The 20,449-nt window shown below is 37.2% G+C and overlaps 2 protein-coding genes across 2 annotated transcripts in view; one reads left to right on the plus strand and one right to left on the minus strand.

Moving 5' to 3' along the window:
- The window catches only part of LOC139980952 (serine/threonine-protein phosphatase PP1-gamma catalytic subunit B), a 26,329-nt gene extending 15,421 nt beyond the window's left edge, over positions 1 to 10,908 (plus strand). Inside the window, exons 4-7 of the mRNA XM_071993021.1 lie at positions 1,683 to 1,787; positions 3,083 to 3,306; positions 4,170 to 4,304; positions 7,558 to 10,908. Coding sequence (XP_071849122.1) covers positions 1,683 to 1,787; positions 3,083 to 3,306; positions 4,170 to 4,304; positions 7,558 to 7,665 — 572 coding nt within the window. The 3' untranslated portion in view covers positions 7,666 to 10,908. The remainder of the gene's footprint in view (positions 1 to 1,682; positions 1,788 to 3,082; positions 3,307 to 4,169; positions 4,305 to 7,557) is intronic.
- Positions 8,498 to 18,572, minus strand: LOC139980956 (PRKR-interacting protein 1 homolog). The gene is made up of 6 exons (XM_071993025.1): positions 18,338 to 18,572; positions 17,623 to 17,701; positions 17,316 to 17,416; positions 16,536 to 16,621; positions 15,825 to 15,883; positions 8,498 to 15,397 (listed from the first exon to the last, which is right to left on the minus strand). The coding sequence occupies exons 1-6, from the start codon at positions 18,473 to 18,475 to the stop codon at positions 15,285 to 15,287; spliced, it is 576 nt and encodes a 191-aa protein (XP_071849126.1). The 5' UTR covers positions 18,476 to 18,572; the 3' UTR covers positions 8,498 to 15,284.
- Between the last annotated feature and the right edge of the window lie 1,877 nt (positions 18,573 to 20,449).

Raw genomic sequence — 20,449 nt, forward strand, 5'->3', positions numbered from 1 at the left:
CACCAAATCTGAGAATGCACTATTGCAAACAATTGGAAGCCAGTGTGTTTTATTATTTGGCTGTTTTACTAGATTTTGCTAAGTTGTTGTTTTATTGTTATGGTTCTCTGAATTGACATGTCCCAGTGGAGGGTACTTACCAGCTATACTGTAGGTCTAAGTAAGTAATGGTGTTTATTGCTCAATACTGATACAGACAATGAAAGCTCAGGCTTCAAAGTACTGTACAGCAATATTACTGTACCTCAGACTTTGTGATCTATCCTTAATTTAGCAAATGTCTGAAAGAAGGGGTTGGTAATTATTGTAGGATTTCAAAGCATTTATGGTCTATGTTTACTTGTTTAACATATTGCTTAATTCCTGTGATGGGTGGTTAAGTTGTACAGATATGAATGTGTACACAAAACCAGTATCTTGGCATTGGTTTTTGAATATGAATGTGTACACAAAACCAGTATCTTGGCAGTAGTTTGTGAATATGATTGTGTGCACATACTGTAAGCAGTATCTTGGCAGTAGTTTTTGAACATGAATGTGTTCACATAACCAGTATCTTGGCAGTAGTTCGTGAATATGATTGTGTACACAAAAGCTGTATCTTGGCATTGGTTTTTTAATATGAATGTGTACACAAAACCAGTATCTTGGCATTGGTTTGTGAATATGAATGTGTACACAAAACCAGTATCTTGGCAGTGGTTTGTGAATATGAATGTGTACACATAACCAGTATCTTGGCAGTGGTTTGTGAATATGAATGTGTACACAAAACCAGTAACTTGGCAGTGGTTTGTGAATATGAATGTGTACACAAAACCAGTATCTTGGCAGTAGTTTGTGAATATGATTGTGTGCACATACTGTAAGCAGTATCTTGGCAGTAGTTTTTGAACATGAATGTGTTCACATAACCAGTATCTTGGCAGTAGTTCGTGAATATGATTGTGTACACAAAAGCTGTATCTTGGCATTGGTTTTTTAATATGAATGTGTACACAAAACCAGTATCTTGGCATTGGTTTGTGAATATGAATGTGTACACAAAACCAGTATCTTGGCAGTGGTTTGTGAATATGAATGTGTACACATAACCAGTATCTTGGCAGTTGTTTGTGAATAAATCCAAGTATCATAGAAAGTAAATGTGTGATGCTTTTGATATCAAATTTAAAATTGTTCAGAAAATTTGCATAAACAGTGAAATTGGATCTGAAGTCGTGAATTCACTTCCAAACTCTTGAGAGTAATTTAATATTGATTGCCTTCAATATCTTGAGTTTTGTGATTTCAAAAAATTGGTATTGTTTACTTAACAAGATAAAATATTTGGTAAATGTTAATATTGTTGCTGCTTAACTAACATATATGCCATTGTAAAGTTGAGGTCATTTTTCATCTGAAGAAAAGTTGAATGTCTATTACCAATATACCTGAGTGATCAATGTTGTGTTCTTTATAAAAGGTACATGTTTATATCTTGCAAATTATACATACAATGTATACAAGTACTGCTACTCTGTTCTCTCTATGACAGTATATTTCAGTGGTCAAGGTTTTGATCTCTCTGCAATGTAAATCTCGTCTGCTTCTGTTGCATCGTTGACTCCTTAAGTCATGAAATTACAGGCAAGCGATGTCTTCTTTAAGTAATATTTTATCGACTTTTGTCTTTCCATCAGGTAAAAGGAGATATAACATAAGGCTTTGGAAGACCTTCACAGATTGTTTTAACTGTCTGCCAATATCCGCCATTATTGATGAGAAGATTTTCTGTTGCCATGGAGGTAAGTAAACATCCATTTTGTTCTTATAATGTGGTAATAAATCCAATAAAAAAAAGTATTGAAATGATAATGCAGAAGAGAAAGAAATATGGCAATTTTATCTATGATGATCAAACAGAGAACAGTTGCTGGGGATTGCCCTATATGATACACCAGCATTTGTAAGATAAAACATACATAAGTACTACGGTATGTATGATTGATTGGTGTTACAGAAACCCTGTCTAAACTAAACACAACTCATGGCTAGTGGAGGCTACCTTAAAGTCAGTTTTTGTGGTATTTGTATATTGCTGCTTTTTGAAACATAATGTCGTTGATCTATTGTCTTCAGACTTTATTCATTTAGAGCTGCAGTGGTGAACATATATGTATGAAACTTGAGGAATTATTAAAACTTAAGTAGTCTCTTCTCTCTAGCATACAGCACATTAACAGAGAAGTAATTAACAAATTCTGCTTGGCCTCCGCTAAATGCTGTCGCTGACGTTTTGTCAACGTTATTGTTTAGTCCTTCTTTCTTGTTTTTCGTTCAAAGTTGATTCAATAAAACAGATAGACCTGTGTTTTGTAAAGAAGATTTTTAACTCGATTACTGAGTATAGAAACTTTATCTAAATTGAGTTTAGGGTGAACAATGGCATAATTAAATATAGAATGATGTATATATAAAAGATAACTGAAGATAAGTATGTTATAGTTTATCAAAATACTTTGTAAACCTTGCTCTCATTACAAATCATGGCTGTTATTGTTTGAGGATTGACGTTGGCCTCTCACGCAATTTGGGTGCTTTTGAACTTTGAACTAAACGAGGAAGAAGATTGTTTAGCAAAGTTAAGTTATCATTATGTACTGAAAGGCATTTTAAACATTAAACGACTGTTTGCCTCTGGACAGAAAGCTTCAAAGAAATGTACTTCAAGGAATTTTTCCAGCCCAGCCCAGTTGAAAAGACATTTTCACTCTTATTTCAAGGATGATTTCTGGTCGTCCTTCGGAAGAAATGCAATCTGAATTCGATATTAACAACTAGTTGTCTGCCAGACAACTGGTCACCAATGCTGATTTGACCAGCCAACCATTAAAACTTGCCCTCAGTAATAGATGTTAAATTACAGTAGAATGGTTTATTGTTAACTTGTGAGCAGGATTTACTGGGCTTTATTAAATCAGATATCGAACCATAGCTCCTGTCAATGTGTATGTAACAGACCGTACTGATACAGGTTTTATGATAATATCAGATGAACCTTCTAATCAACCTCCTCTCTCTTTTCCGTTTGCTACGCCAGGTCTCTCCCCGGACCTTGTTAATATGGAGCAAATCCGTCGTATCATGCGCCCAACTGACGTTCCCGACCAGGGTCTTCTGTGCGACCTCCTTTGGTCAGACCCGGACAAGGATACTTTAGGGTGGGGAGAGAACGACCGTGGAGTCTCGTTTACCTTTGGTCCAGAAATTGTCTCCAAATATTTGTCCAAGCATGATTTGGACTTGATATGCAGAGCCCATCAGGTCAGTTCAAGTAATGGAGAAACTAATTAGATTGAATTTTTTATTACAATAAGACTTTGATTTTGTGTTTGGCAAAATGCTAGATCAGGGAAGTTTACTTCACATAATAGGATACAGTAGCTAAGCAATTGTGGGTTGTATCATTTCACAATCAGTTTTCTGTTCATGATTTCCATATAAACAATATTAGTAACAGCAAAAAAAAGGATGTAAAATCTGTCATTTTTAGTCTGGTTGGTTTTCAGAGATTGGAAATAGGGATGTTAGTATCTCTGACAAGTGAACAGTTAAATTCAGACAGTTGCATACAAGGCAACACTAACATAGCGATAATGCATGTCTGATTGTGCAGGTAGCTAGGTGGTAAGTCTGGACAAAAGATTTTAAAATTTCAAATCAAATCCAAAATATGCTCAGTTATCTGCACCATATGTCTGTAGTAAATAAGTGACATACCCACATATACTCTGTCACTCAGTGTAAGTTATGTTTCAGCTATGTGATTCCGATATATATACAGGTCACCAAAATGCATTTATTTACCTTTGCCCTACTTATGAAAATAACAAAATGACATTTACCGACATATTGCTTGTCAAAATACCATGTGTATGTTAGCATTATGGATTGTTTATCGTGGCATGCTAATGTCATTCTCTGTTTTGTGAAGATGTTAATTTGAAAATTAGGGCAGGAAGGTGAGTTGATACCTTGTGTGCAATGATAGCCAAGATCAAATACCCTCTAACACATTGGGTGCCTCAGGAAATCCTGCTGTTATCATGAGAGGGCGGGTGTTTTATGTACCTTGGTAAGAAGTCTGTGATAAAAAGATGTGATCGTTTGCAATATATCTCTTCCAGGTGGTAGAAGACGGTTATGAATTCTTTGCCAAGAGACAATTGGTGACACTATTTTCAGCGCCAAACTATTGCGGTGAATTTGACAATGCTGGAGCCATGATGAGTGTGGATGAAACATTAATGTGCTCTTTCCAGGTAAGCTTGTCATTATTGGCACTACTTGTACAAGTAGTTGATGATTAGACTGTCACAGTGTAAGATACGGTTTAGTGGTGGTACTTGGAATCACTACTTTAAATTCCTGACATGAAATAAAACTTGTAAAATGAGGCCCATCTTGAGATGTTAAAGTTGCTGGCAGGGGGTTAATGCAGAAATGTCTAATTCTGTGATGAAGGCTATCAGAAATGTATGGAGTGAGTGTGTGTGTTTGCAAATTACATATTGACTTGTAAACATGAAAATGTACCATGTTTAACTTGCGTAAACTTCATATTTAGTTTGTAGATGCCCCCTTATTGAGGTTATGGTGACTTTTGCAATTGGTGGAAGTTAACGGTCAGTTGAGGTCACCAGCAACCAATATACGAAAACCTTGTAAGCAAGCTTACTAAAAATCTCAAAACATTTTATTTTGGGTGGTAGGTTCTCCTTAATAGCTACTTGTTTAACATTTTGGATGGAGGTCAAAGATCATTTCAGGTCAACAGTGGTCAAACCCATGTGTTTGTGATGTATGTAATTAGTTTTAGGGAAATTGTTGAGGTGAGAAAGATGCAACATATTTTGTGATGAATTTGATAAAGCCATGTAGCTCTCATTTGCTTGCTAACAGTTGTTAAAGGGCTTTGCTGACAGAATTGATTTGTTAGCTCAATTAGGTGGAAAAAAAAATGTCCATTGCTTGACCAAGCAAGGTGGATGTAGACAAATTTGGCATTGATGTTGCACAATCCGTAACAGCTTTTTGGTTCCTTGCTTTAGCAAAAGGAACCTATGCAGTCAGGTTGGCGTGTGTGTGTGTGTGTGTGTGTATGTGTGTATGTGTGTATGTGTGTATGTGTGTGTGTGTGTGTGTCTGTGACACTTGCTTGGGTACGCTCTATCTCAATAAGGGAATGTTGGATTGAGGCCAAACTTGGACCATAGATCCGCCATATGGAGAAGGTGTGCCCTATTGTTTTTGGTGCTCACAAAGGTCACCAAAGGTCAGTTACGGTACAAAAACCGAAAATATTAAAACTGCAATAACTCCCAGTGCCAATGTGCGACAAGGTTGATATTTTGGGACAAGTTGTGAACTGGTTAGGGGAACATTTTCAAACTTAACGCTCATGTGATCCGAGGTCACCAAAGGTCAATTAATGATAAAAAACTAGTATTTTTGCGATAACTTGAGAACAAATTGTCCGTTAGGGTTGGGAGTTGCTTCAATGTTATCCAATTGTCGACCCGCATCTGGGTGACCCTTGACCTCAATTTGACCTCCGGTGACCTTTACGTGTTTTTGGGGATTTTTACAGTTTTGATGCTATTTTCAGATGTCAAAGGTACCTTCTGATCATAAATGTCAATAGGTTGACCCCGTGTGACCTTCGTGTGCGAAGTTATATGGGGTCAAAGTTTTTCGGTCGGAGTTAGGATGGTTGTACAGACTTTTCGTTTTGTTTTTTGGAATCAGGAGATTAAACTACATCTGAAACCAAGGTCAAAAGGTCAAAGGTCACATAAGAAAAAATGTGCTTATTTTGGGAGGAAACGAGCAAAAAAGGAAATGTTTGGTTTTGATGCTAGATTTGGATATCAAAGGTACCTTCCGATCAAAAATGTCAATTGGTTGACACCTGTGTGACCTTCGTGTGCGAAGTTATACGAGGTCAAAGTTAATTTTCAGACATTTAATGCAACAACTCCCAGTGCCAAGGTGTGACATGGTTGATATTTTTGGACAAGTTGCAAATGGTATAAGGAAATATTTTCAAACTTAACGGTCATGTGATCCGAGGTCACCAAAGGTCAATTAATGATAATAAACTAGTATTTTGGGGGCAGAAAATGGGCAAAGAAAAAAAGGTTGAATTTGTATAGTTTGATGCTCTAATTTAGGTCTCATCAATCAAAAATGTCGATAAGGTGACCCAAGGTGACCTTTGTGTGTTAAGTTATATGAGGTCAAAGTTAATTTTCAGACATTTAGTATAATAACTCCCAGTGCCAAGGTGTTACACAGTTGATATTTTGAGACAAGTAGCAAATGGTGTAGGGGAATATTTTCAAACTTAAGGGTCATGTGATCCGAGGTCACCAAAGGTCAATTAATGATAAAAAACTAGTATTTTTGCGATAACTTGAGAACAAATTGTCCGTTAGAGTTGGGAGTTGCTTCAATGTAATCCAATTGTCGACCCGCATCTGGGTGACCCTTGACCTCATTTTGACCTCTGGTGACCTTTTCGTGTTTTGTGGATTTTTACAGTTTCGATGCTATTTTCAGATGTCAAAGGTACCTTCTGATCATAAATGTCAATGGGTTGACCCCCATGTGACCTTCGTGTGCGAAGTTATACAAGGTCAAAGTTAATTTTCAGACATTTAATGCAATAACTCCCAGTTCCAAGTTGTGACAAGGTTGATATTTTTCGAGTAGTTGCAAATGGTATAGGGAAATATTTTCAAACTTAACGGTCATGTGGTCCAACGTCACCAAAGGTCAGCTAATGTTAAAAAAGTAGTATTTTGGGGGGAGAAAATGGGCAAAGAAAAAATGTTTGAATTTTTACAGTCATGCTCTATTTAGGTCTCACCGATCAAAAATGTCAATTGGTTGACCTCCGGGTGACCTTTGTGTGTGAAGTTATGTATACAAGTTCAAAGTTAATTTCTTGAAATTTAATGCAATTAAATCTCAATGCCAAGGTGTGACATGGTTGATATTTTGGGGCAAGTTGTGAATGGGGTGGTGGAACATTTTGAAACTTAAAGGTCATGTCATCTGAAGTCATTAATGTTATCATATCTGTTGACATGCTTGTAGGTCTCTTATATTTCTTACATTTTCGACACCATATTTAGATCTCAAAAGTGCCTTTTGATCCAAAATCCGATCACATTTTGTGATCACAAAAGTGTTGGCTATAGTGTTGGTTACTTTATGCGTACATGTAGGACCACAATTACTTGGACTATTTGAGCCCAATCTTGCTTGATAATATTATGTGTATTGTCATATACCCCAAGCAAGGAACCACAGTGCCCTTGGGCTCTTGTTCATGAAAAAAGTGTACTTCTGGAATGGTAAAGGGAGATTAAACTCTCAAATTCTGATGTTCTGGTTCTCAATTCTGATTCATTTTATTACTGAGGTGCTCTATCAATCAGGTGACTGGATGACAAATTGTAAAGCAAGGAATCACATTTTCTTATCTTTCTTGATCTCTCTTGAAAATAGATTTTGAAGCCAGCAGAGAAGAAGAAGCTTATGTACGGTGTTAATTCTGGAAACCGTCCTGTGACGCCACCCAGGAACCAACCCAAATCCAAAAACAAGAGCAAGTAAACTCTAACGTAGGCATACAAGGAGAAAGAACCAAATCTTAAAGACTGGTGGTTAGACTGGTATGCGACTTCTGATTCAATATTGCACCCGCAGATCACCAACGGTTTAATAGGATAGATTATTGGAAGTTTAACCAACCACCAAATATGTACAATGGCCAAAACCTGCTTTTTAACCTTTAAGCACGATAACCATATATTGGGACCCTGTTTTTTTTTCTTTTCTTTTTTGTACAATGTTTCCTCTCGAGTAGAGTTAGGTTACGGGTCAGTGGAAAAGAGAGGTGGCACGGGTCTCCTGTGGAAATAATTTCAATTTATTTATCCCGGTATAAATATCAAAAATATTTATAAATAGGAGTAATAAAATACAATATTTAAACAATGTAATATACAAAATGTGATGTAGCTTTCAATGGGACCTGATTGATTCTCTGTCAAGTTGTTGGAAAGCGCGAATATCAGTGCAACATTTTGAGCATTTCGTAGAATTTAGAATTCATTTTCGTTCTAGCTATTCTACTAGGAGGGATGTGTTTTGGTCTAAATTTGATGGTTCCCATCGGTCTGGTTACAATGTCAAAGAGTGTGATTGTCTGCCAATAACCAGTGATAGCTGTCTGCCAATAACCAGTGATAGCCGCTTTAAGGTCAACTTGATTGTTTACTTACACGAGCCACTGCCAGCAAACATTGATGAGCTGCACGATAATAATGAAGTTTTTTTCTTTTTTGGTTATTTGCTGTAGACAGGCAAGTAACCTTTGCATAGTTGGTGTGTTTGTGTGTATGTGACACCCTTGCCTGTAAACAGGATATCTCAATATAGGTAACATCTGCAGTTCTCATATCTGGCATGTGGCTTCCCCATAATTAGTACAAGAACCCTGTTGTTTTGGATGAAGGTCAAAGTTCATATGGAGTCAGCAGAGTGCAAAATGTGAAATCTCAAAATGTTGTTTCTCCAGAACCTGAACATCATATGAGCTCATATGTGCATGGTATGATCGCATCGCCTTTTGTAATGCAAAAAAAATCCACACAATTTGGTGTACGTCAAAGGTCATTTAAGGTCATCAGAGTTCAAACCCTGAAAAACTTGTAAGCACAATATCTCAAGATAGGAAACTTCATGAGATTTCATATTTGACATTTAATGAGTTCAAGATCCTTAATGTTTAAACTGTTAATGACAGTCATGTGCCATTTATTGGCCTAGCCTCTAGCGGTTGACTTGGATTGGGAGTCTTGGATCAGAGAAATGGTTTCATAATCCTAATTAGAATTGAATGTTTGATAATTATGAGAAGGATCATCTAAATTTGTCACCCATGAAACCAAGATTACTTCTCGAAGTTGCATTTTGCCCCTGTGGCTGCAGTTTGTGATTTGACAAGTCATAAATATGAGATGTATGGATTCAAAGTTATTTGGGTACAGCTATCTCTCCCTCTCTTTCTGATGAGTGTGAAATTCTTCACTGGGTGCATGTGTCATCGTCACAATCAGTGCATTGATTATTAGGAATTTACAATGGTGGCATCACAATCATCACTTCTGAATTAAACTTTTGAGATGTCTTAAGACCACCACTACAGAGGGTGCTGTCCATACTTACCCAGTGCTTGACTGAGGGCACTATACATCTTTACTGAGGTCAGGTGTACAATCAATGAGAATGTCCTGTAGTATCCTGTTGTGAACATATAGCATTTCTGGTACCTTTTATCAAATCAAGTGGCCATGTGATGAATGTATTAACTTGCTTCATTTTCCATTTACTGCATGTTGCTTTCTGTGAACTTTTAATGATAATACTGTATATGGATATCTGGGTGACTGGGGCATGTAAACCTTGCTCAATTAAAACATTCACCAACTCCAAGGCAGACCCAGTGTCACATAAAACCCATCTGCAGTAGTTTAAGGCAATGTACTAATCAACGGAACTATATTTTGGAAATTTTTTTTTTTTCCTTTTTATAAAAGATTTCTAATAAATATTACTATCCTGTATGTTTCAGGGTCAGGCATTAGTAGTATGGGGTTGCTATATGTGAATGGGGATACAGACACTTTGTGAATCACTTTCATTGTTTATGATAGCTTTAGACAAGCAAATGACATCCAAGAATTGGAAAATATATTTGTTTCATGAATGTAGACGCACACCTTTAAGAGGTACGTATTGGACATTTTGGTTTGTTGTCCTTTAAGATGCCATAAAATTTCTTCCAGCTTTTGTTGTGATGTTGCTCTACACCAACCAAGGATCCAAATGGAAAAATATTTGTAATGATTTCAGGCTTAAATGTAGGGTAACCTCACATCATCAGCTAACTTCACTTGATCAAAAACGAGACCAACTCTCACTAAAGACTATTTTTCAAAGTTGATAATAATGTTTGTAATTTTTTTTTCTTTTCGTTCTTGAAGATTGCGGTATTTGTATAGTTTGTTCCTTATATGTCCAGTTTTTCATGTTTTTTTAAAATATTTTTTGGGCCTATTTTGTAATTCACATGGTACATATTTTGTTATTAATCATTGTGCAGTGGCAGTCTGTAGTTTCAAGGTACCTTTGAAGATGCACAATTTATGCTTCTCTACATGAAGAAGCCGAAATTTTAGTAAAGTTCAAACATTTTGCTTTCAAATTTCCCACTATAAAATGACTGCTTAACTCAGTGTGGTTAGAAGAGAACAAGAAAGAGTTGGAACAAGCATTGGGCAGTTTTTAATAAGGATATATTATTGGCAATACTGGTTTGGATTGAGAAAAACGTTTGGGGGCTGCCACTGTTACATATCTTCATGATTATCACTATCTTTATATATCTGAGTTAAAGAATGGGATTAGTTTGAAATGGTGCTCTAATGGAAGAAATTTGTGCTCTGGTTCAAAGAGGCATTTCCTTGTAACTTATATCCCATCACTGACTCCATACTGCAACTGGCAGGGGTTGCCAGATGCCAAATAGCTTCTGTCCTTGGCAATGAATTTTCTTATCAATAAATCCAAATGCTACACTGTTGGTTCTTAGCCAGTTGGATGCAAAGCATTGCATATGATACAACATTATTTTCATAACCTGGAAACCAATTTGGTTCATGAGAAGTGGATGAACTTTAAGGTTAAGAAACAAGTTTTCACATGTAGTCACCCAGCTGCAGCTTATTGGGCTGGTTTAATAAGTGTTTAGCAATTTTTTTGTGTACAATAATAATAAAATGTAGAAAAGAATTTATCGGTTTTGTGAGTTATTAGTGTCATGCTTTTATTTGTTATTGCAAGGAGTAGTTCAGGCACAAAATGAAGTTTGATATGTCATTGATATTTCTGATTTTTTTTATATTTCTGAAATCACTGCTATCAGTCCAGGTAGTCAGTATTTCTACAACACTTCCATGATTTGAAGAATCGACAATTAAACATCTGCGGCTCATCATTGAAAGTGACTGGACTACTTATTCTTTCAAACCAAAAGGTTAGTTCCTCGGATGCAGCACAAAACTCAATAGGCAACCAAACTCATTGAAACTTGACCTCAAATAAGAATTTTACAATCCATAAAAAATATATAAGGGACAAATGAGATTGATTGTTATTAAAAGATGCTCTGTTGTCTGTATTAACATGTACTGATTCAGGTATTTGTATTTATAAAACAATGGATTAACACTGACATGTAAGTGTGAACTGAGCAGCTGAAATCTTCAACTTGGCCGTCTTCAAGGAGAATTACAGAGTTGAAATCTTGAAGTGCCCAGAAATAGCCATAGAATCATTATTAGTACTCAGTTTGTTCATTTCATCCTGTCTAATCACCCAGATAACGATTCAGTTGAGTACACTTGTCATTTCTTAGCCTAGTTTCAAAATTACTTCCAAGGTACAAGTCACACAAGACAGACCCTAGGCATTAAAACCAAATGACTTGATCCACTCTCAGCTCCAGTAACCTTACATTTAGAGTTTGAGACTTGAACTGTGTGATCATGACCATGTCAAGAGTCCCTTGGAAAGGGAATACATAATACACATGATAAAGATAACCTCCACAGTATTAGTAGATCGGTTCTCCAAACATTGAACTTGTGTGGTTCATTTATAGTCTTGTAACATCCTTGAAGCTATTTTGACAGATCACTTCCAAATGGGTAGTAAGATAGATTGCATCATTTCAGAATACTAGCAATTGCTTCTTACCATACAAATTTTACAGTATCTTACTTCACATTAAACCATTTAACTAAGTAAAACTTTATTGATTCCAAAGGGAAATTCAGGCACTGGCTCATAAAACAATGAAAATGTTACAAAAATAGATGTGTATATTGTACAATAAGACAGTAAGAATAATAAGAAAAAGTCAATATGAGAGTTAATGTAACAAAACCTCACTGAAAAGCTTAATTGCACAGGGTACGAAAGAATCTCTGTATCTATTGGTTTTGAGACACGAAAGTCTCAACCTGCCACTGCACATCTGACTATTATATAGTAGCTCATAGAGGGGGTGGGTATGGTCCTTCCATACCGCGTCCAGTTTGGACTCGAGAAGGCTGTGGTAAACCGAGTCAATGGAAGGCAAGGGTTCCCCGACTACTCTCTCCGCTTTCTTAATGATGCTGTTAATATGACCTTTTTCATGTTTGTTGACATTCCCACCCCAGCAAATCAAGCAATAACGCCAAACCCCGCTAATGGTACAATTATAAAACATTTCAAGGATGTCATGAAGAACATCAAAATTCGACATCTTACAGAGGCAGTACAATCTAGAATTCAACTTTTTAACCAATATATCAATATGATCTCCCCATGCCAAGTGATCATTTAGCACTACCCCAAGATACTTATATGATGTAACACGATCAACTACACTTCCTTTGACAATAACATGGGGTGGAGGATTAGTATTGCGACGAAAATCAATCATTTCTTTGGTCTTAGCAACATTTAATTGGAGTAAGTTAAGATCACAGTAGTTCACAAAAGACTGAATTTGACGCAAGTAAGCTTCATCACCATTACCATTGACTAAGCCAATCATGGCAGTATCCTCAGCAAACTTAATGAGTGAGCACCCTTATTCTGATGACCTGGCATCGTACGTGTAAAGTGTGAATAGGAACAGTGCTAGAACTGTTCCCTCGGGTGCCCCTGTATTTGAAAGAATAACATCGGAGAGGCACGAATGGCTGAGTTTCACCAACTGCGTTCTGTTAGTTAAATAGTTCAAAATCCAGTGAATAAAACCACCGGGAACGTCCATATTCATAAGTTTACTGACTATAATATGTGGTTGGATAGTGTTGAATGCAGACGAAAAGTCGAAAAATGTCACACAGGCAAAATGTCCTCATTATAGTCCATCTTACTATAGTTGATCAAACCTGTTTATTTGACATGATTATCATTACCATTTAATCTACACAATTACCATTGCCCTCAATATATTGCCAAACAAGGCCATATATCACTAAGTCTTGGAGAGTTCACCACATGAAACAAATAGGCCCAGAAAGAACTTTAAAACAGACAGCTCCACGCAGAATTTCATCATTAAAAATGAAAGATAAACACATTGTGTGATTACTTTAAAATTCTGTGCTTTTATTATCTGACTGGACCCCTTTCAGAGAACCAGATCTCATCTTTCAATTATAAACAACTATAAAGGATCGAAGTCCACAAAAATTGTACAACAACTGGTGACTTGGCCTCCTTTTATATATATAATAGGTAATCAGGATAGTGACAATGAATCCGATACAGTACATTGATTTGATTGGGTCAAAGTGAACTTGATCATGAAAAGGTCACACACCCTGGAGACTTTAAATAATATCAAACTTATTATTGTTAGATTGTACAGAATGGTACCAAGTTAAAACTCTTAATCCATTTACAAAGGCACATCATTCCTCTCATTTAAATGAAAGTCCATGTCATATATCCAAGAAACATAGATCAGAACTTGCGGTAGTTTACATGTTACATTATACCTGTTAATCATGTTACATTATACAGGTTACATTAAACCTGTTAATCATGTTACATTATACCTGTTAATCATGTTACATTATACGTGTAACATTATTAGTATACCCTCTACAGATGTAGACTAGAAGTAAAACAAAGGACAGACTGAACTTTTAATAATTTGATATTCTATTCAAGGAACACAAAGAACAGATTGAGTGCTCCTTTGTTGAGTTTCTAAGTAGAGGTTAAAGGTCATCAAAATTGGCCCCCAAATGTTTAAGCATGCTGGAACTGTTGAAACGTACTTTCCTGTCTGTTCTGAATCTCCATATTTTTTCCAGACATGTGTTGACTCAGTGTGTGGCTGGCAGTACATGCTTGTTGAAGTTGACATATGAGTGACCATTATTAGACTTCTAGCATATTTGGTGTCAACACTGACGACCTTTAAGCTGAAGGGTAATACGAGTGGTTAACGGTTTGCTCAGGTGTTCTTTTCTCAAGTCTGGTCTTGACTTCTGCATCTGACTCTAGTGTGGCTTCTCAGCCTTTCTCCCTTGGCCCTCTCCCTTGGCTATTCTCTGTGGCAGTGTGGCACTACTTTACTACTTTATCCCTGTCCCACGGCTATGCTAATGCATGCAGTATAACGGACAAAGATGAACGGCAAATCGAACCTTACGCTGGATGCACACTACGCCGAATGAACGCGACCCTACTTAACTCAACCGTTGAGACCTAGCTTTGGATAGATGTTAAGATCCGTAATGGTGCAAGTGACTCCCACACACTGAACAAGTAGATGGTGCACACAACCAATGTTTCCTGTTAACGACTGCTATACGTTCAGGGGCCACAAGCAAAAAATGTTTTCCTGTGATTCTTACCTAAGTTAAAGCCTGCCGACTGCCAGCCGGGAAATACTACATGTTGAGCTTCCCAGACTAAAGCCGATGCGATTTAAACCTGGCAAAATCTTGATCAGTTATAGTCTTAAGCACACACACACACATTGGCCAGATATTCATGTATCTCTGTTACGACAGTCCAGTATAGTCTTAAGCACACACACACACACTGCCCAGATATTCATGAATCTATGTGTTACTCTATGTGCTACAACTGTCCAGTTGAGTCTGGTCGTATTCTGTCTGGCAGTGTGCCACTGGCTTTAGGTTTCATTTCTGCTCATTTATGACTTAGAAGTATGAAATCTGTACATTGCATGACCATCAAAACTGCCACAACACAGATATAACTTTCCACGTATACATATACATCTTCACTAGGCACTTAAGACCTGACAAACTCTCAACAAGGAATGCTCATATTTTCTAATATTTCCCAATACTAGCACATTCTTCAATCCTAACAAGGTTAAGTAGATTCTCTAACCATTTGTATATCATTACCTTCATAAGTATTCATTCAATTTGGTAATCGTTGTAACTGACAATAAATGTTGTGACTTGAAAGGTTAAACAGACAATGAATGTATGGCAGGATATGAAAACCCAGTTCTTCTGCTCTGTTCACTGATGACACAGATTTCCAAACACTACGTCCTGTACAGCACTCTCTACTTCGGCAGAACAGCACAATTGTTCCATCAGGTGTGATTACATCCTTCACTTTCCACCAATCACAAAGCAGTTAGCCTGTGCATCATCTTCCTTCTCCTCGTTTACTCCATCATCATTATCATCAACACTGTCATTGCTTTCTGAATCCTTTTGTTCACCTGTAGCAACAAGATATAATTTCAGCTTGTGACCTTCCAAAACAGACAATTTTTTTACCAAAATTTGACCAAGGTATAGCCTGAGTACGAAATATCCTCAGTGATGTCACTGAACTGGTACACTACCAGCAAACCATCTCCATAACATTGGGAGTGAAGTCATGTGATCAGAAAACACATGCAAGAAGAATGACAAACCAAATTGAAATTAAAGGAAGTCAAAATGGATAGCAACTACCATTTCAGAAACCACTGAGGAGAGCTTTGAGAAATTCCAAAGTGAAAGCTTTTGAACTCAATTTTTCTCTGTTTAAGAGTGCTTACATACACTTTTCTATCCCCCACTCCACCCCTCAAGCCCCCTCTTCTAAAGAATTAAAACAAAAGGGAAAAAAGACAACTGTCTCATTAATCTGTCAATTATTACCTTCTTCCTCTTTCTGCATCTTTTGTTTCTTAGCCAATTGTTTCTGTTTCCTTCTCTGTCTGTAAAACAAAACAATAGAAAACAGTATCATTAACTGTAAACAAACTTTGAAACAAAAGAGGAAAAGGTCCCATGGAGCTAAGCTTTGCAGAAAAGACTTCAAATTGTGATTTGTCTGCCTGGCAATACTAATCTTTGACACTCTCACTGGTATTCAGTCTATTCATTGGGGCTAAGTTTTGTTTGCTTTGAGTGGCAGGGTGGTGGGAGAGCTGTGATGGAGAGGGGGGGGGGGGTGTTACAGAGGCAATAGGGTCTGACTGATAAGTGGCTTATCAGTGAGACTTGGTACAAATGTGGAAATACAGGTACACTAGTTCAACAAAGATGTACCTTCTGAGTTATCGTGTTCACAAAGTTTTCAGACTTTGACCTCTGCTGACCCCAAATGACCATAGAAATGACCTTAGAAACAACAGGCTACTTTACTCAATAAGACAGATCCACATACCAAGTATGAAGTTAATCCACCAATAACTTCTTGAGTTACTGTGTTAACAAGCAAGTCATATACATACACACACACCATCGACATCGCATAGGTTCCTTTTGCCTCCGATGAGAAATCAAAAAAATTAAAGGCACTTGCATTTTCCAGTCATTCACTATTTGGAAAGATAGTTTAATGTACATCTTAATAAAGACCTGTACCTCTTTGCTCTTTTCTTTGCTGTTCTGTCTTCTGCTTTCTGTTTATTCTTCTCTAACTTTTCTTGGAATTTGGCATCTTTTTCTTCCTGTGCAAAGAAAACCAAGACAGAAATATGTATTACAATCAGTAAGAACAGATTTCAGATGGCCAGAAGGTATGTAAAGTTCAAAAGTACATTCAAGTTATATAGCATAGCTTGGTCGAATGCTAACATGGATTTTTTGTTTATCAATTGACTTATTTTATTGAGTAGAATACACTTGGCAGTATATAACTTGCTTTGCTTGTTATGAGTTATTTTCAAGAGGTTACAAAAGCATTTCAATTTTAATAGGTAACAGATGCAGTTGTTGTAGTAACTATTTAGTGCCGCAGTTTACTGTAGAACACAATTTTTCAAAGTACAGTTCCACTGTTGACCACCTGCCTGATTCTATCTCTCAAATTAATAAATATGTGACATGGGACAGCATCACAGAAATGGACCAGTCTTGCTGCACACAAGACCAGCTAATATCCTCCCATCAGCCTTTGAATAATGATACCACTCTGTCACAATTACTGAATATATGCAAACTCCTCACTTTCCACCCCCAACCCCGCTCCCACCCCCCACCCCCTCCCCTCATTTTATGTCAAGGTGGAAAAAATCTATTAAAGGAAAGAATGTGACACAATTTTTACATAAATTACAAGAAACAAACCTCTGCCCAAAGGTTTATAATATGAGCAATAACATTGAAACAATGTTTGTTATATTCTAACAGCTAAAACTGCACCTTTTCATGCGAACTATCAAGGAATGCTTGTCGGGCCATTTCACGCCTTCTGTAGCCTCTGTAGACATGAAATTCACCGCTTCCCGCACCAGCACTTGAACCTGGACAGAGAGAGGATGGAACAAGCAGCATGGTGAAATCTTTATTATATTCTCTTTGTCAAGGAGGGTGATATATCACATGATCATTATTGGCGATAAGAGAATAATTTACACTTTCTTTGTAGTTAAACAAAACCAGCTTTCATTGAGACTAATTGTAAATCTGCCAAGATTCTCCTTTACTCGCCCCCTCATAACTGACTTACCCATAACATCTCTAACAAATTCTGGAGGTGCTCTTGGTGTACGATTTTTCAGTTTCTCTGGAATAAAAACTGGCTTTTCCTGGAGAAAAAGTATAAGAATAAAACAAAAAAGCTGTAGAACATTAGGCGAGCAGCATTACTTAATTATTGCTTACAGTATTATGACTTGACTATTTCTGAATTTGGACAGGTGTATAATGTTGTGTCCTGTAATCAATTGCTAGTTCATCAGTTTGCCAAGACAAGACTTTCCCTTACCTGTCAGTATTCTTTCATTAACTTCCCAAATATGCTAGAATGCCAATCATTACAACTGCCAATAGAAGTTTTGGCCACATGGCATGTAAAAATTTATTAGTAGGCCTAGGCCTAACTTTAGGCCTTCTACCATTACTTTTGACTTGAGACAAGTTATGTCAATATCACGATCAGCCTTACCTACAGTACACAGGCCTAGTGGTACTAAGTTAGGTATTAGGAAACCAAGAAACTGCTGAATTTCTACTTCACTTGGTTGTATTAATCCTTATTCTGTAATTGTGATGTGCACCATAGCCTCAAGTTGTTTAACTTGAGAAAGACATTGATTTTTGAGGCTCAAGACCTATCACGATATTGGCTGCAACAACAACTGTTGTAACATTACCCACATACCCGACAACTGATTTTCCCATAGCTTAACAGCCAAGATATCTATTCCGCGAGAAAAACTTACCATGTTGTTCATCAACTTTTCTAAATGAACTCTCTGCTTGTCGGCAAAAGACTTTGGAAGCACAAGTGGCTTGTCATTTTTCTTGTGGAAGTGCTTCTTATTTTCAGTCTGTTTTCCATTTTCGTGGTCGGCAGCCATTGATAATCTACTGTGGAATTACGGGGAGAATAAAAATACTGCGCAAACTTTGAGCCTTATTGAAGGTAGCAGCCACTAACAGCAGACACTAACAGCAGCCACTAACAGAAAAAAGGACAGTAAGACATGACACACAGTTCTGCCACTGCGGTCGTGTGTGTGTTACACTGACACTGCGGTCGAGTGTGTTGTTCAATTAGTGCATAATTAAGAAAGGCATTGGTTTTTTTTTCTTCAAAATCGATTAATATGAATCAGTATCACTCTGATTTATTGAATATCGATGTCTACAAATCGTTCTATCCTAGTGGGAAGGGGATGCAAATGAGAACAGAATTATAGCTTGAAACGCTGCGCGGTTATGTGTTATGATCTAAAAGTATTATTATTTCAAAAACGATTAATTTGAGTTATCGACCTAAAAAAACGATTACCGATTTCGTGACTAACAGTGGCCTTAAAGGGTGTGAAGACTCGCGCAAAAAGAAACGTCTAATGCCGGTAATCTGACCTAGTTTCGAATGAGGTGTAATAGAAGTGTTAGACACCACCATCCATCCCAGAAAATACACACACAGCTTACTACCGTCGGTAATTAGACACTAGTGTAAAGTCAGTACACACAGCTGCGGTCTATCCATTTGCTTTTGCAGGAACTTTACACGTGAATATTTGTCAACTTTCCCATCTCTTTATCAGTGTACACCTCTAGGCTGTCTCTCTCGCTCTCATTCTGGCTAGGAAGACTAGCAACATGGTTCAGTTTTATTGACCAAGCCATTTAATATTCATATATGATTGATGTCACTCAATCTAGATATATACATATCAATATCTAAGTGAGAGATCTATTGGTTACATACTCCAGAAAATTATAATGCTCTTCCTTTCACAAATATGCATGCTCTTGAATATTAAACAACTTATGTGTGCATATTATGGAACGAGATCTTTCTCTTCAATTTTGCTGAAATTCATCATTTTGCTGCAAACTGTTCATATGATTACATTATCTGAGGCAGGTGTAATTTACGATTTTGTTGCAAAATGTTGATTTCAGGTGAGTTATTAAATGATAAGTTTATCAATTTCCTGCAAATTGTTAAACTGTTGACTTATTTCTGATCATTGAGCGTAAGTTCATCGTTTTCATTGCAGAATGTTGAATTGAAGAGATTTATTATCGTGCGTGATCGATTGATCATAATTTTGAATTGAAGAGATTTGTTATCAGTTTATCCAGGGGCGGGATTTGAGTTGTGAAAGTGGGAAGGCAAACCTGCCAGCAAGACTATCTAAGCGGAGCGCCACCATCGGTTGGCGCGGAGCGCCACCATCGGTTGGCGCGGAGCGTACAGAAACATTTTTGGCTTTACAAACCCTCCAGATGGCCGGAAACGGCACTTACCGAGTGCTCTAAGCTGCATGTACCCATCCTTGAAATATGGATCTCATGTCTGCAATTGTATCTAGATAGTTAATTATCGTTTAATAATTTGAAGAGGATTGATAGTAGAACATATGGCCAGATGGTGATGTACAACTTTTGTTATACGTCACTATCTAAGCGGAGCGCCAACATCGGTTGGCAAGGAGCGTCGAAATTTTTGATGAAAGGTACCCTTAGATCGGTAAAATTAACACCCATATAGGCTTTAAATTGCATCTAAAGAATTAATGAACGTGTGTAAATTAAGGGAGGGCGGATAGAAGAACTTATATGGTGATGTACAACTGAAGCTTATACGTCACTATTTAGACGGTGCACCACCATCAGTTGGCGCGGCGCGTCGAAATTTAAGCAAAAAGGAAATCCTAGATCAGCAAAAATGACACCTCTGGTAACAATAAATCGCATCTAGACAGTTCTTTCCCCCTAAAATTATTAGTATATTGTGCATTGGACCGATCAAGAATATGTTCAGCACCCACTTCGAAATTCTCCCCGCGGTCCCCACTTCTTGGAGAACTTGG

Source organism: Apostichopus japonicus, chromosome 15 (genome assembly GCF_037975245.1).
Source record: "Apostichopus japonicus isolate 1M-3 chromosome 15, ASM3797524v1, whole genome shotgun sequence".
Classification (NCBI taxonomy): domain Eukaryota; kingdom Metazoa; phylum Echinodermata; class Holothuroidea; order Aspidochirotida; family Stichopodidae; genus Apostichopus; species Apostichopus japonicus.